General features: G+C 39.5%; 1 protein-coding gene across 1 annotated transcript in view; it reads right to left on the bottom strand.

Annotated features, from left to right (window-relative positions):
- The window catches only part of Stil (STIL centriolar assembly protein), a 43,278-nt gene that overhangs the window by 10,345 nt on the left and 15,188 nt on the right, over positions 1 to 17,745 (bottom strand). The window contains exons 10-14 of the mRNA XM_021159808.3: positions 16,991 to 17,106; positions 11,644 to 11,758; positions 8,845 to 9,780; positions 2,974 to 3,142; positions 121 to 349 (exon numbers count right to left, since the gene is read on the bottom strand). Of these exons, the coding sequence (XP_021015467.1) occupies positions 121 to 349; positions 2,974 to 3,142; positions 8,845 to 9,780; positions 11,644 to 11,758; positions 16,991 to 17,106 (1,565 nt within the window). The remainder of the gene's footprint in view (positions 1 to 120; positions 350 to 2,973; positions 3,143 to 8,844; positions 9,781 to 11,643; positions 11,759 to 16,990; positions 17,107 to 17,745) is intronic.

The raw sequence follows: 17,745 nt of genomic DNA on the forward strand, positions 1-17,745 counted from the left end.
CAGCCAGGGCTACACAGAGAAACCCTGTCTCAAAAAAAAAAAATAAATAAAATAAAATTAAAAATAAAATAAAATTTAAAACAAACAAATAGCATGTGACAGTGAATGGAAGGTTCTTACTTGGATTCAGGAAGTGGCTGATTAAATTCTTCCACAGCAAGGTTGCTTTCTTCAAAACTAGGAATGTCAACTGCTTTTAAGGAAGATGCACTACCAGGAAGGCTTGTCACTTCATTATTAATATCTACAGAAAAATTCATGTCTTCACTGGAAATCTTGGTATCATCTTGCTTCGGCTGTGAGTCAGGCTCTTGATCATCACCTGCTGCATTCCAAAACAAGCTAGCACCTAAATAGTTAATAGCTAAATTAGTTCAGCTACTAGAACAAATATTCAACTAGAGAAAGAATGAATGTAGATGCTTGTAAAGAACATCTATATTATCTCAACAAAATTACACTGTTTCAAATTACCTCTAAAAGGTCACAAAGAGAAGTGAAATGCAGGAAGACAAGAAACCAGTGGCAAAGGAAAAGGGGACATCTGTGTCCTGCCTGCTCAAAAGGAGGCTCTGCTTCTCAAATGAAGGTACAGTGGCATGCCTGGAATTCCAGCACTCAACAAGCTGAGGTAGGAGGATCTTGAATGGGAGGGTAGTCTGGGATATGTAGCAAGTTTAAGGCCAAGCCATGCTACATTAATAAGACTGTTTCAAAATGAAAATACCTCAGGAAAAAAAATACATGAGAAAAAAAAACCTGTAAATTCATAGGTTCTCTGGTTTTGTTCTAAATAACCGTGTTAGAGGTGCACAAGGCACACATACTATGAGGCAGGTGTTTAAAAATCAAGTGCTTTGGGGATAAGGAGACATCTTAGCATATGATCTGCTTGCATGAGGACCCTAAGCACCCAAGTAAAAGCCACCAGCTGACCAGCAGCCTAGCTGAAAAAGCAAGTTCCAGGCTTAATGAAAGAAGGCAACCAGGTGGTGGTGGTGGTAGTGTATGCCTTTAACCCCAGCACTCAGGAGGCTGAGGCTGAGATCTCTGAGTCCAAGGCCAACCTGGTCAATGAAGGGAGTTTCCAGGACAGGCAAGACTACACAGAGAAATCCTGTCATGAAAAATCAAAACAGATAGACAGAGCAGAGCAGCAAATGAGAAGACAGAGTAATATCAAGTTCTGGCATCTATTCATACCTACAAGGCTGAGCATGCCTGCACACATATGTGTACACACATATATAACACACACTTAAAAAAAAACAACCCAGTGCTTCTCTTGCTTTTAGAGCCTATCTACATACCATGTTTCTACTTTCTGTTACATAAACTTACTTCATTTTTACCTAGCTTCACCACTTCTGTGAAGTCTCAAGTTTGATATGCTAGTCATACCTTTTCCATTACACATAAGAATAAATATCTGGGGCTGGACAGAAGGCTCACTGGTTAAGAGCACTTGTCCTTACAGAAGACCTGAGTTTGGTTTTCAATAACCATATGATGATTCACAACCAACCTTCTACAGGATGATCAAACAACCTCATCTAACTTCTGCTAGCATCAGACATATAGCTGGTGAACATACATATTTATACTCATACACATAAAATCAATCTAAAATGAAAAACAGATTTACAAAAAGTAAGACAGTCATCTGTACTCTATCTCAGACAATGTCTTGCACCATGGCCTATGTCCATTTTCCAACCTGGGAAACACTGCAAAGGCAAGTGGTCTGAAGAAGCAAAAAAAAAAAAAAAAAAAGTAAAAATGGTTTCTTTTTTCCTATAATTTTGTTTTTGAGTCAAGAACTAGAACTCAATCTGGCCGCAATCTCAAGACCCTCCAGAGCACTTGAACTATAGGCATGAAGCACCATGAAAACTTTTACTTTGAGTGCCTTTATGAAAATAAATCACAATAACATCAAGGTTTAAATTTGCATTCAGATTTTTTAGAAAAAAAATTGAAAAGTTGCAATAGGTCCTACTTTAGACCTTTAGGGAAAGTTAAGTACATGTAAAATAAATATGCTCCTAAAAGTCTCTTAGTTAAAATGACTGTTAATAATTCATTTTGGAATGGGCCATGGTATCATAGGTCTTTAATTCCAGTACTTGGGAAGCAGAGGTAAGAGGGTCTCTGTGAGCTCCATGACAGCCGGGTTTATAGAGCAAGTTCCAGGACAGACAGGACTACACAGAGAGACCCCGTCTCAAAAACCCAAACAAATGAAAACAAAACAAAACAAGACAAACCTCAAAACATGTGAATGATTTCATTTGTCACTTTAAACTGTATAAGATACAAAAGTGGGTAAGCCATTTCTAAGTCCTAAGAAGTGGTCTAGTGATAGACACAGATGATAAACTACAATAGCAGGGCGGTGGTGGCACACATCTTTAATTGCAGCACTTGGGAAGTAGAGGCAGGTGAGTCTAAATTTGAGGTCAGCCGGGTCTAGAGTGAGTTCCAGGACAGCAAGGCTACACAGAGAAACCCAGTCTTGAAATTCTCCTCTCAAAACAAACAAACCCAAACAAATGAGAAACTAGAGTACAGTAAATGCAGAGTTTTATAAGACAGAAAAACACTGCATCCCCCCCCCCCCCGCCCATTTCTTTGGTGTGTGTTTTGTATGATGTGTATAAGTGTGACCATTCAAGCAAAAGGATATGGATACCAGAGCTCAATGTTGGGAGTCTTTCCACCACTATTTCTTAAGAACTGAAACTACAGCTCACAGGCTGGGCAGAGAGCCTTCCCAGTGTTAGCATTATAGATGCACATTAACTCCTGCCCCTGGCTTTTTACCTGAGTACTACGTACCTGAATTCAGATCCTATGCTTACGTGGCAGGCACCACACTAAGCCCTCTCCTTATCTCTCTCCTTTCCTTTCTTTCAAAAGGCAAACGTGAGAAGCACTAAAAACTAATTTCTTACAAATAAAAAAATAAGTTACCTGTGCTCACAGCAATGCTTACACTTTTTCTCATGTGCAAGCCAGGTGAAGACTGTGCTTCCATGGAAACCAGCTCCATTTGTCTTGCTGCTTCCACAGTGTCTTCCACAGTGGCTACTGTCTTATGGGAGCCAGGATCCAGGGATTGTGCTTCTAATAAGCGCTGAATCTGTATCAATTAAAAACATGCATTGATCAGGCAATACAGCAATCAATAAAACTGGCAGCAGAGTTTAGTAACAAATTATAGATACTCTAGTCATTACAGAGCTGACTTTTAACTATATTTTCTTACAATACAATTAAATCATACTGTGAGACTTATTTAGTGCAGAAAGCCATTATCTACATTAGCTACTAAGGCCCACTTCACTAAGTATAAATTTAAAGTGAAACTTACAGGTGGTTAGATTAGTATTCGTAAGTTGAATTTTTATTCAAATACCTCAAATTAACATAGTTTATTCCTACTTCATTTATAAATTAAGAATGGAGAAGGAGGCATACCTTGAGTTTCATGCACTCAAAATTGAGGATTTTATACAAGATTCCTTCTATAAACTTTAGTCAGAATTGCTCGTGTTTGGCCACACTGAAACAGAATAGTAACAAACAATAGCTAACACTGACTGGCTCGTTCTTGTCTGTAAGACACTTATACCACAAATAATGTATTTTAGGTGGATGGGTGTTTTGTCGGCATCCCTTACATGCCTGGTGTCCGTGAAAGCCAGAAGAGGGCATTAGATACCTTGGGGCTTGAGTGACAAGCAGTTGTGAGCTACCATGTGGATATTGGAAATTGAACCCAGATCCTCTGGAAGAGGACCAGTGCTCTTAACCACTGAGCCATTTGTCTAGCCATGTATCACAGATTTCATGTGTTAAGTTTTACAACTCCCTCCTCCTTTTCAAGTGGAGATGTAATTTACATAGCGTAGAATTAACCAATTCTGAAGTTCATAGCATAGTCACAAACTGTGAAACAGTAATATTAATCCTTACTACTCCCCTCTCCTGACCCTTGGACCCACTAACACACCTTCCAGCTCTCTGATTTTGGACATTTCATACACACAGAACTAAGCTAAGCGTCTGGCATCTTTCTCTTTACATAAAGCTTTCAAGACTAGTTGTGGCATTTATCAATGCTTCTGACTTCTGAATACCACAGTATGAATATGCTCATTGAGCTTACCCACCATCAAGCTGATGGACAGCCAAGCTGCGTAGAGTTTGGCCTATTGTGAATACTATGGTGGACATTTATATTACAAGGGATTTTCTGCTTTGATTTCATTTTGTTGTTTTTTTTTTTTTAAAGATTTATTTATTTATTATATGTAAGTACACTGTAGCTGTCTTCAGACACTCCAGAAGAGGGAGTCAGATCTTGTTACGGATGGTTGTGAGCCACCATGTGGTTGCTGGGATTTGAACTCCTGACCTTCGGAAGAGCAGTCGGGTGCTCTTACCCACTGAGCCATCTCACCAGCCCTCGTTTTGTTGTTTTAAGATAGGGTCTGGCTGCAGTCCCAGGTGATCTAAACCTTGTTTTGTTGATCAGGTTGGCCTCCCAGATCGATTTCCCACTCCCTCCATCTCCTGGTGTACCACCACAGCAGCTTATGTACAGGGTTTTTAACGTTTCCTCAATATGTACTGGAGTGAGAAACATCCCCCTTTATTTGTTTTGTTGATTTAAAAAAAAATATTTCTACTTTCCCACAAATAGTATTATTATGATTAACTAGTTAATTTTGGTGGACTATCAGTAAAGTTGCTTTTCCAAGGCAATAAGATCTATATTAACTGGAAAATGAATTAGAATCTAAGGAATCTGTTCAATTCATCTGCCTACTCCATTAAGGATTAAACAAACAAACAAAAGACTGTGAATACTAGAATAGGAACAATTTTGGGCATCCTTTTGCATACATGGCAAGTGCTCCACCACTTGGGTTACAGGCCAAGTTTGAGTGTCTCTATGTACTTATTTTAAATAAACATTCCTTTGACTTCACAATTTACTTCTACAGGGCCAGTGAGGTGGCTCAGAGGTTTAAGGCATTTGATTTTGATCCCCAGGATCCAATTATTGGAAGGAGAGAAGCAATTCCTGTAAACTCATGACTTTTACAAGCACACCATGGTCCTCATAAACACACTCACACACACACACACACTCACACACACACTAAGATATGTTAAGTTTACTTCTAGGGAGGATCTATGGCACAGTGATATTAGCAACATGCAACTAAATGTAAATAAAAGATGTAAATACGTGAGCTGGGAAGATGGCTCAGCTGTTTAAGCCTAAAGGCCCACAACTGAAAGATGCAAATAAATAATAAGCAACATAAAAATAAATGCACTGAGCCAGGCAATGATGGCATACACCTTTAATCCCAGCATTCAGGAGGCGGAGGCAGGCAAGTACCTGAGTTCAAGGCCAGGTTGGTCTACAGAAAGTTCCAGGACAGCCTGGGTTAACAAAGAAAACTTGTCTCAGAAGCATCAACATCAACAACAATAACAAGGAGCACTGAAAATAAACTACAAGTATAGTAGTCGCTGGTATACTGTCTGCAATAGAACACAGTTCAAATTGTTGACAGAACAGAACAAGACAATTAGGAAATCCATGTGTACTCTTAAAAAATGACCCAGTGCAATAAAGGTTTTTTGTTTTTTGTTTTTTGGAGACAGGGTTCCTCTGTATAGCCCTGGCTGTCCTGGAGCTCACTTTGTAGACCAGGCTGGCCTCGAACTCAGAAATCCGCCTGCCTCTACCTCCCAAGTGCTGGGATTAAAGGTGTGCGCCACCACTGCCCAACAAAGTTCTTTATGTACTCAAAATGGGCATGTCTGAAAGTTACCTGGGCCTGGGGAAATAGCTCAACTGGTGAAATCCTTGCCCTGCAAACATGAGGACCTGAGTTAAAAGTGGGTATGATTACAACTGCAATGGGAGCACCACTCAGGTGGAAACAGGAAACAGGCAGACCCTCAGGCTCTCCCACCAGTCAGCCTAGCCTACACTCAGGTCCTACTGAAACAGAAGGGGCTGGAGAGATGGCTCAGTGGTTAAGACACTGACTGCTCTTCCGAGGTCCTGAGTTCAATTCCCAGCAACCACTTGGTGGCTCACAACCATCTGTAATGGGATCTGATGCGTCTGAAGACAGCTACAGTATGCTCATATAAATAAATCTTTTTTTTTTTTTTTAAAGATTTATTTATTATATGTAAGTACACTGTAGCTGTCTTCAGACACTCCAGAAGAGGGAGCCAGATCTCATTGCGGATGGTTGTGAGCCACCATGTGGTTGCTGGGATTTGAACTCTGGACCTTCGGAAGAGCAGTCGGGTGCTCTTACCCACTGAGCCATCTCACCAGCCCTAAATAAATCTTAAAAACAACAACAACAACAAAAAAAAAAAATCAACTGACTCTGAACAAACATACAAAGAATCACAGGATTGTACATTGTAAATAGTTAAATTGTGTGATATCCGAATTATATATCAATAACACCAAAATATATTTATTTCCTATCTCATTATCTTCTTCAGGCATCTCAACTCCTCTTTCTAGAGGAAACTACTATCAATAGTTCCATGTTTCTTCCATGTCTCCTGTTCTTTTCATTCATATTTAGACATTTATATAAAGCTTTAATCCATCCAGACTAAATATTACTCTGAAATTGTTATCATCTACAAAGTATTTGTCCTTCTCTGATGATGATGATAAATGCAAGGTGGACAGCTCCCAAGGAACAACATGTAAGGCCAATCCTAGGCCTCCACATTAATGTGAACCCATGTGCACCCATACCTAGAATTCCTTAAAAAGGGGGAGGAAGGAGGGAGGAAATTCATGAGGAAATATATGATGTATTAAAGAAAAACATTTTCGGTCATATTTTGTGTGACAATAATCTAGATGAGAGATCACACTTATAAATAAACACTTTAAGTAGCTACAGTTTCTAAATAGCTTAACAGGTCTCTTTACGTTATATTAGTCTTTTACTTAATAAGACTGAAAATAAATGGTAATTCTTTTCAATGTGGAATTACTCACTTAACTATATTAACATTTTTGATTTAGTATTTAATGGTTTATTAAAATCTAAATTTGCTGGGCAGTGGTGGCACAAGCCTTTAATCCCAGCACTTGAGAGGCAGAGGCAGGCAGATTTCTGAGTTCGAGGCCAGCCTGGTCTACAAAGTGAGTTACAGGACAGCCAGGGCTACACAGAGAAACCCTGTCTCGAAAAACCACCAAAAAAACAAAACAAAACAAACAAACAAATAAAAAACTAAATTTATGGAAGCTTCGAAGAATTTATCTCTATTTAAATAAAAAAGCTGAAGTCTGCTAGAGAGAAGGTTCCCAGCACCCACATCAGGTGGCACACAACCACCTGTAACTCTAGTTCCAGGGGATACAGTGGCCTCTGCCTCCTCTGGCACAGGCATGTATGTGGTGTACATAAACTCATGCAGGTATACACACATACACTTAAATACAAAGTCATCTAAAAATAAAATAAAGTAGAATTTTCTCAGGTGTTTGTATCCAAAGTATTTTAAGCAGAATTTGAAAATCTTTGTCTTTTTCTTTTACATTTTTTAAAATAAAAGATTTAAAGTTTTTATTTAACTTCAACTACTGAGCCATCTCTCCAGTCAAGCCCCTTTTTAAAAGATAGTGTCTCATTGAGCCTGGAATGGCCTCTGAAAGCTTTAAATCAAAGATTTTTCTAAATAACACATTCTGCAGAGTAGCCACATATTTGTATAGTTATAGAGTAAGAAAAACCTGAACTATACATTTCAAGTTATTTTCACTCACATTGGCTGGAGAGAGAGAACATCTGGTTTGGGATATGTGTTGATGAGGAATGAGGGGGGAAAAGGCAAACTCAGACTCAACTTCGAAGAAAGACAAATGAAAAGATTAAGAACCCTCATATAAAAGGCCTGAAGAGAGGGAACATTGCAGAATAAAATGAGTGGAACAAGTCTCATACAGAGACAGCTAGATACAGTGGTACACATCTATAGTCCCAGTATGTGATAGGTAGAGGAAGGAGGATCCAATGGTAAAGACCTAGGCTCTTGGATCACAGGTTCAAGGCCTAGGCTTCATGAAACCACGTGTCAAAAACAAAACAAAACAAAACAAAAAAAAAACCAAAAACAAACCCAAAACAAATAAAAGAAGCAGATACATAGAGGTTCTTAACTGGTCTCTTCTTAGTAACTAGTCTCAAATATAGTTGCAAGGAGCATTCTGAAGACTCGCTGGCTTAGATGAATAAACACAAAGGTGGAAAAACTAGAGACATGCAAGCCTTTGCATTTAGCTGTATATAAAAGTTTAGAGAATGGGCTGGAGAGATGGCTCAGCGGTTAAGAGCACTGACTGTTTTTCCATAGGTCCTGAGTTCAATTCCCAGCAACCACATGGTGGCTCACAACCATCTGTAATGGGAGCCAATGCCCTCTTCTGGTGTGTCTGAAGACAGCTACAGTGTATTTATATACATAAAATAAATAAATCTTTAAAAAAAAAAAGTTTAGAGAAAAATGTGATTACGTTGTAGGTTAGCATATAGAGATCGAAGGCTTGCTCTATAGTCCTATCCCTACTAACCAGCAATTATGGAACAAGGTTAAACTATTCTCTCTGATCCTTACTTTATCTGTAAAACAAGAGGGATTAGAATTCAGCTTTTAAGAGGTCTTTCTGGTTCTAATACTCTACAGTTTTATAAAGCATAATCACTGTAGAGTTGTCAAATATTAAGGAAATATACTAAGAATTTAAGAGTACTAGCAGAGCTTCACACAAACCTGTGCCTGAAGTAGTCTCAGCTGCCTGTCTTGCTCTGTGACAAAACGATATGCATCGGGAGACAGTCCCATCATGCCATTGTCTGGTGCTGTACTGGGCGTGTGCATGCATGTGGCACAGGGATGTAGCACACAGGAGTCCACATGTGAAGGTCCTGCCACAGGGGACGGTTCTCCATTGCTATGGGGAGAATAGGTACCCATGCCTCCTTGCTTCATGGTAACAGGGCTACTTGACGAGTAGATGGCATTAGGACACAGAGATGGGCATCCACTTGAGTGAAAGAAGGCATGTTTTGGAAGGGATTCAGATCGCAGGTCTTGAATAGACCCTACCGTATTTCCCTGCCAAGAATTTATTGTACTATACTGAATATGGCCATGATGCTGACAACAGCTGCAGACGTTTGGAGGATAGTAGGATGGTAATGAAGGAGTGGGCACTTGAAGCTCCATTGGTCTTGTTGAATTATGAGTTGAAAAAACAAGATTGTGTGGCTGGGCTTGTGGAGCAAGAGAGGGCTGCCTAGAGTCCAGTGTGGAAGGTCTCACAGGGTAGTCTTCCTTTTGCGTGCTCCCAGCAGAAACTGCTTGAAGTGTCTCAGCTACATCAGGAGATGGCACATTGAGAGATGGTTTAGCATTAGTGTTCCTGAACTGGAGACTCTCTTTCTTACAGGTAGATGACTGCTTCCCTCTGCACTGTCTTAAAGCAGTGTCCTGACTTAACTGATTTGTTGCTCCCCTCCGGAAAGGCTCCCCAGTGGTAGCTTCTGAGCTGTGTTTGGCATCACAAAGCTCAGGCTGGGATGGTTTACTCAACAAAGGATTCTCCACAGTCATCATTTCCAAAGGGTTAGACTGGTTACTTGATTCTGTGAAGTTGTTGTCTAACACGAGCGAAAGTTCAGGAACAGATGGCTGGACCTTAGAAATCTATAAATGGAAGCAAAAAGTAAATTCTTAGGAAATGTATTTGCTCTATTTTCCTTAGATAAGTATTTGTCAAACAATACTCAATTACACATTAAAATCTGTTCACTTCTTAGACCATCAATCATTATTCTGGGTACACAGCACACAGAAGTACAATATATAATGCTACTCATATATATACACACACACACACACACACACACACATATATAAATTGTTGGGTTTCTTTGGAGATTCAGCTCTGTCATGTGATTTTTTTTGTGGAAGCTGTCTTATGAGAGGATGTTTTACTATAAACAGACAAGTATTTTTATGGAAGCTGTCTTGTGAAAGGGTATGTGATGTTTTGCTGGAGTGAACACTTGAGAAGGCACGTGATGTTTATAAATATTATAAATTATTAGTATATTTAAGAATATAAATATAACCCCACAGAGAGTAAAGCGACATTCTCGCATTGGTTCGCCTTGTAACACTTTGCTGGTCTTCGCTAACCTTCGCTTGTCATGACTTTGTAGAGAGAACGCACTAGAGAACTGCTCCTTCCCGTGTTAGTCCAGCTGCTTCTTGCTGCTTCCTCAGACTCCTGCCAATTCAGCAGTCTCAAGGTTTCTTCTCGATCTAGCCACTGCTATGATTTGTGTTTGGTGTTTGCTGACTGGATGGACTGCTAATATCCTGACAATGAAGACTGGAATTGCCCCCCCCTCCCCAAAACTACTTCTAAACAGGTCCACATCCCCGTTTCCTATTAACCTTTCTTTTCCTCTACCTCTGGTAGGTAGGCTGGAAGGGAGGTTGAAGCATTTAAGAACCCTTATTAAAATTGGTTTTAGAAAATATTAGCCTAACATATATATAAATAGTCCCCCTACTTATTTAGTTTTATGAGACCAGGTCTCTATATATAGCCCTGGCTGTCGTGGAACTCACTAAGTAGATCAGGGTGGCCTCAAACTTAAACCTTTAATTCCAGTACTTTTAAGGCAGAGGAAGGTGGCATCACCTGCCTAGTCTACAAAGCAAATTCCAGGAGAGCAAGGACTATTACACAGAGAAACTTTGGAAAACCAAAACAGAAAAGGAAAAAAGGAAACTAGACTCCAGGAATACTTCAGAATATTTCTCTGTTAAAGTAACTCAACTATTTCTTCTACTAATATTAAATAAGAGATAAGAGAGGGAAAAAAAGATAAGAGAGAACATTAAATCTGATATACTATAATTTTTTTGGAAGACGTGTTGGAGATTTTAAGCTTGAGGGTTAAGAGAAAGAGATAGGAAATTTAAGATGCCCAAAAGTGTGGGCATCGACTTCTCAAGGGAGAGTTCCCAACTATATTAATTTTCCGTCCCTTTCAATTGAGTTCAACTAAGGCAAACATTTCTAAAATAGCTCACTAGTTGGTAACAATTAAAAAACAGTCTGACAATCAATCAAGGGTTATTGGCAACTAACCTCTAAATGCAAGTAGGATGTTTTCTCTGAGGACAGTAACAACTGTCAGGCACTGGTGACACAGAATGCTGAGTCTTCATGGTTGACAAAAGCACCAAATTCTGAAGCCAAGGCCCCAGACTTGGAGTCCAGCTTTACTGCTTACTAGTTATGTGACCATGGGCAGCCGGCAACTGAAACCTCAGCTTTCTTACACTTATGTATATACTATTACCTATATATGAACATATACATTATTACTTGAATTGTCTGTACCTGGGAGATATATACATATATTCCTTCATAAAGATATAATCTAATAATAGTCAGAATAACCCATGTTTAAGGATGAAGTGGTACTCAAGTGCTTTGCTATAGAGACTTCAAGCTTTCTAGATGACATGGCTCATTTTTCAGAGCATTACCTTCTGACTCACTGGGTGAGGACTAGGAGTCGGTCTTGGAGAAAAGTCTTCATCTTCAAGGTCAGTGTCATGCTTATTTATTGGTATTTTCCCAGGAGATAATTTTTGGGAGGATCTAAAGAGTAGAAGAGGAGACAAGAGAAACCTTCAACAAACCAGGTTTTTTTTTTTTTTTAAAGATTTATTTATTTATTATATGTAAGTACACTGTAGCGGTCTTCAGACACTCCAGAAGAGGGCGCCAGGTCTCGTTGCAGATGGTTGTGAGCCACCATGTGGTTGCTGGGATTTGAACTCTGGACCTTTGGAGGAGCAGTCGGGTGCTCTTACCCACTGAGTCATCTCACCAGCCCCCAGGTTTTTTTTTGTCTTTTTTTTTTTTCCTGTTTTGAATGTGATGTCACTTAGTAAATATGGAAACAATTTAGTGCTTGACAGCTACAAGTACTAAATTCTTAGGTCAGTATTAATTTAGCAGGAAAGGCGATCTACTCAGGTTTACTAATTAACTACCCCATTTACCTGATCACTGAAAGTTTAACCCTACTTAACTCCTATAGTACATCAACAGTCACTGAACACCTTCTGGTTGACCACACTGAACAATGTAGAACGAATGCTTAGCACTTACTGGAAATGTATATTACAGTGTGACAGATATGCCCCCTGCAATGGTTTGACTCTTCAATGTACTCCTTAGGCTTAGGTTTTGAACATTCAGATCCCAGCTTATAGCCCTATTGAAAGGAAGGTCATGGACCGTTTAGGAGGTAGCAAGGGCCTGGCTGTGGAAAGCAGGTCAGTGAGGATGGATTTTAGTGTGATATTTGCTGCTGATTCCATCCTGCTTTCTGTTTCCCGGTCCCCCATATGAAGAAGCCACCTTCACTCACGTCCATTGCTGTTGGGTGAAGTAGCTTTTTTCACCAGGCCTTCCCATCAAATACTGAAATCTCTCTGAAACAGTGAGTCAAACAGCCTTCTCCTTCAGCTGTATTGTTACAGCAGTAACAGGAGGAACTAAGACACACACCAACAATACTCAACACATCGTATTAAACAACCACTGTGAAAAAAAGAAAATCACTGAAGTGGGTTTTTTTTTTATATATATACTTTTTTGTTGTTGTTATAACTTTAAAAAACATGGCTGTGTGTGATGGTGCATCTCTTTAATTCCAGCACAGCAGGCAGATCTCTATGCTCTACAAAGAGACTTTCAGACCAACAAAGGTTACATAGTAAGGCTTTGTCTCAAAAGGAAAAGAAAAAAATAGTATTATTATCTTTAATAAAAACTATTTCGGCCAAGCAGTAGTGGCGCACACCTTTAATCCCAGCATTCGGCTACAGAGGCAGGTGGAGCTCTGAGTACAAAGCCAGCCTGGTCTACAAAGTAAGTTCCAGGCCAGCCAAGGATACACGGAGAAACCTTGTTTCAAAACAAACAAACAAACAAACAAACAACCTATTTTGTGTATGCATGTGAAGTCAGAGAACAATTTTCAGACATTGGTTTTCTCTTATGATAGCTAAGTGGGTCCTAGAGATCAGACTCACACATCAGACTTGGCAACAAGTGCTTCAACCACTGAGTCATCTCACATCTCACTGGCTCCTAAGTTCTTTTTAAAATTAACTTTCTAAGCTACCCTACAAAGTTTTAGGTTTCATTTAGCATTTGACATAGATATGTCATTATACCAGTTCTTATTCACACTCCCTCCTATGTACCTATAACTACAGTGGGAACACACTTAGAAATGGAGTATACCTCACATTTAGCCAGCTGGAGTCATTGTATCCCAGAGAGCACTCTCCACCTGAAAGCAGGAACTCTTAGCAAAGGTGGGGATACAGGCCAGTGGTACAGGGGCTGATTAGCAAAGCCCTGGGTTCAGTCCCTAGCACTGAGGAGGAGGAAAGAAAATGTTAATGTTGGTACTGAGTTCCAAAAGCTAAAATTAAGGTTTTTAAGATTAAAAAGAAAATTTTGGGGGCAGGGTGTGGAGAAATACTAAAGACTTGAAATATGTACACAAAAGGGTTTTTTTTGTTGTTTATTTCATCCTAGTAAATAGACAAAATCTCATCAGGATGCTTTAGGGAAAAGGTAAGCAATAAGGAAATTGAGAGCTTGGAATGTGCTCCTGAAAACACATCCTGCATGCTGTTTTACATAAGTTAAACTCTTCCTAGCAGGGAAAAAGAATAAGAAGCCATAAAGAAGAATTGAAGATCTGACAGACCTTCCAAGCCCTGGTGGTCTAGAGAGGAAAATAATCACAACGGTCTTTCTGTGCAAGGTACTGCAATAAAGCAATGACAGTATCGTCACATGTGTTTTGAGTGGACAGGCAGGGTCTGTACCAGTTCATTCAGCTCTCCTGAAATACGCAAGGACAGAAGATGACACAAGGATGTGCTCGGTGCAGGCCTCTCCTGACACAGAAAGCCAGTGCCCCAACAGGCTCAAAAAACTTGCATTAACCCCTCAAAGTCAAAGATTAGATAAAATTGGATACATTTCAGCAGACAGCATCACAGACAGATGTGAGCCATGCTGTCTTTTATTACCAGTAGGGATCTATCATTAACCCCCTCTACATGACCTCAGAGGAGAGGGGACAAAAAGACAGTGAATTGACTGTAATCTCAGCAGAATAAAAGAGCAAGTAGGATAGCAGCTTAAGGCAGACAGTCCAATATGGAGGAAGACAGGGTATGGGGCTTTGCACTTGAGTTATTTCTTTAACACACACACACACACACACACACACACACACACACACACACACACACACAGAGAGAGCCAAAAATGGGTTGAAGTCAAATGATAAACTCAGCTTTTTTTAAACACCCAAACCAAAAAGGAAAAACTTGAAGTTGTTACCAGTTTTTCAGGCAAAATTTACTAACCCCTAAAGTGGCAGATCCTCATTAAGGCTTCATTGAGAGTTGAAAACAAAAAAGTTTTCAACAATTCTGTTGTTGCTTTGGTGGTGCTGGGATCAAAGCCAGGGATTTGCAAATATTAGGTAAGCCCCTACTCTAAGGCACACACCTAGCCTCTTAACATTTAGGATTCTACTCCCTTCACTTAGCCTTTTCTTTCATAAATATTAAATACAATGGTATAAATAAAGCTTACAATTTAAAAAGTTATGACTGCAATAGACTAGAAGCACTAGTTTCCAGTGCCCTAATCTGTTTGAAGATAACTTTATGCCCACAAAGATGAAAAGGAGCACTTCAGACACTCTCTAACCCTAGTGCCTCTCAGTACCTAAGTGTATAAAGGAGGCTGTGGATCTAAGACTCGGCAGACACAGTGATTATTTGGGGTTCCTCAAGTAGACTCAACATAATCCCTCCCCTCCCCCCCCCCCCCCCCAGACAGCATTTCTCTGCATAACCCTGGCTTTCCTGAAATCACTCTGTAGACCAGGCTAGCTGGGAACCTAGAGATCCGCCGGCCTCTGCTTGCCAAGTGCTGGGATTAAAGGCGTGCACCCTTCCTTGCCTGCTGACCCTGCATAATTGTAATTATGGTCAGGATTAGAGAGAAGATGTGATGGTGAAAGCACAGGTGTCAGAGGATGAGAAGGAAAAGGAGAGGCAGTGGGAGACTTGAAGCGGATAGGCTGGCTTTGAAAACAGTGTAAGAGGCTTGAGACAAGCAATACAGATAGTTTCTAGAAGCTAAGAGGCAAAAAACCCAAAACTCTACAGTGATCTTAGCCTGCCAATATTTTGGTCTTTAGACTCAAACATTTTTAATTTCTGACCCCTAGAATAAAGACTTGAATGCATATATATCTGATTCCAGCCATTTTTCTTAATAAAACTAAAGCATTCCAATAATCAATACAAATTTATTTATATCTGCTTATTTCTCTTAACAATATCCTAAATATATAACATTAAAGAAAGCTGAAAAGAAGGTTCAGGTTATATATTAAAAAGCTAAGGGACTGGAGAGATGGCTCCAAGGTAACTTTGTTCAAGGGCTTGTTTGGATCCTAGAACTCACATGGCAGCTCAAAACCATTACAACTCTGGTTCCAGGAGACATGAGGCCCTCTTGTGACCTCTGAAGGCACTATATACACATGGTACCCATAAATACATACAGACAAAACACATATGATAAATGAATCTTCTAAATTAAAATAAAAAGGTTTTTAAAATGGCTTAGGGAAACAGCCCAATAGTAGACTACTTGTCTAGCATCTAAGAAGTCCAGGGTTAGTCAGGTGTGGTGGCGCACGCCTTTAGTCCCACCACTCGGGAGGCAGAGGCAAGTGGATTTCTGAGTTCGAGGCCAGCCTGGTCTACAAAGTGAGTTCCGGGACAGCCAGGGCTATACAGAGAAACCCTGTCTTGAAAACCAAAAAAAAAAAAAAAAAACAAAAAAAAACAACAACAAAAAAAAGAAGTAGTCCAGGGTTTGATCCCTGGTACTGCAAAAAATAAATAAAAATATAAAGCAAAACTTACTGTAGCACTGTTAACAATAGAAGATATGAACCAACCTAAATGCCCATAGTCAGAAGAAAGAAAATGAGTTTCCTCAGCCATGAGAGTGGCGTAATGACATTCTCAGGAACATGGATAGATCAAAGATACCTTAACTGAAATAAACCACATTTAAATATTTGTCTCCTCTAATATTTGGATATAGATTTAGCTGTGTGTGTGTGTGTGTGTGTCTGAAAAGCAAGTGGGAACTATTTAAGAGGAAGAGGGAAGGGAAGTGGAAAGCAGAGGAGTGCAAATGCACAAAGCACAGAATGTATGTGTAAGGACTGCATAACAAATCCCTTACTTTTATACTCCTACTAAACAAATGAATAAAACACTTGAGAAAGAGTCAAGGCACCTGCCACAATGATTTAAAAATAAAAATAGTTTCTAACGAAAGAGTCAAAGGGCAAACTGAAATTTCTTCAAGCAAGCAAGCAAGCAAGCAAGCAAGCAAGCAAGCAAGCAAGCAAGCAAGCAAGCAAGCAAGCAAACAAAAACCCCCTAGCATTCAAAGACAGCTTTGAGCTGAGTTTATCAAGTAACTACCAGAAACAATTGGAAGTCTTAAAAAGAAAATCATGCTTATTTATTTCAGGGTGGGGTATGCAGGCCTCCACACGTAGAGGCCAGAGAGCAACCCCAGAGTTGCTTTGCTCCTTCCACCTATACGTGGGTTCCAGGGATCAAACTCAAGTTGATAAACTGGAGAGCAAGTGACTTTACCCATTAAGACATCTTACTTGCCCCAAAACTATTTTAATTTCTCAATGAAAATAAAAACTAGTAAAGAAAATACATGGTAATAAATATTATCTTTTACCTCTTCACTGAAAGAGTCTTAGAAATCTTGCTAAGAACCTGTGCCTCGGCTTCGGCATCTTGACTCTCGGCACTGAGTTCGAAATGGATTGGGGTTTTGCCAGAAGGTTCAACGTTCTGAAATGAAGTAGGTCATACTTTAGAGATTTGACTTAAAATAGCAAAGAGTCCCATTTATCCGAACAGTAGCTCTGGATCACTGACAAGAACGCTTCTGATGCCTGTGCCTGGCTTATTGCTTTGTTAAGTGAAAATAAGAACCTAACCCTGTATTATGAAACTCATTCAGTAACCAGGGACGCAGTGAGTACAGTAAGATAAAAATGTATTCATGAAATGATACAATCCATAAAGGAATTCAAAGAAAACAGATGAGTTGAGTGGAACCATACTGGAGTTAATTTGAAGTTATTCAATATTCTAATAATAAAATATAATGAATATATTTTATTCAAGACCTAAGATAAATAGTAATTTAAAAAAAAAAGTAGTGTTAGGGCCAGAATCAAAAGTAAACAGATGTAAGCCTAGGTACTAAAGGAGCCTGATACAGGAGGATTATTTGAGCCAAAGATTTTTAATCTAGCATGGGGAAAATGAGAAGGTGTCATTTATTTTTTAATTACTACTATTTGTTTTGCTTTTTTGAGACAGGGCCTCACTACATAACCCTGACTACCCTGGAACTGATTAGGTAGACCAGGCTGGCCTCAAACTCATGGAGATATGTCTTGTCTCTACCTCCTAAGTGCTGGG

This window comes from Mus caroli, unplaced genomic scaffold (assembly GCF_978045245.1).
Source record: "Mus caroli unplaced genomic scaffold, Mus_caroli_1 scaffold_6, whole genome shotgun sequence".
NCBI lineage: Eukaryota > Metazoa > Chordata > Mammalia > Rodentia > Muridae > Mus > Mus caroli.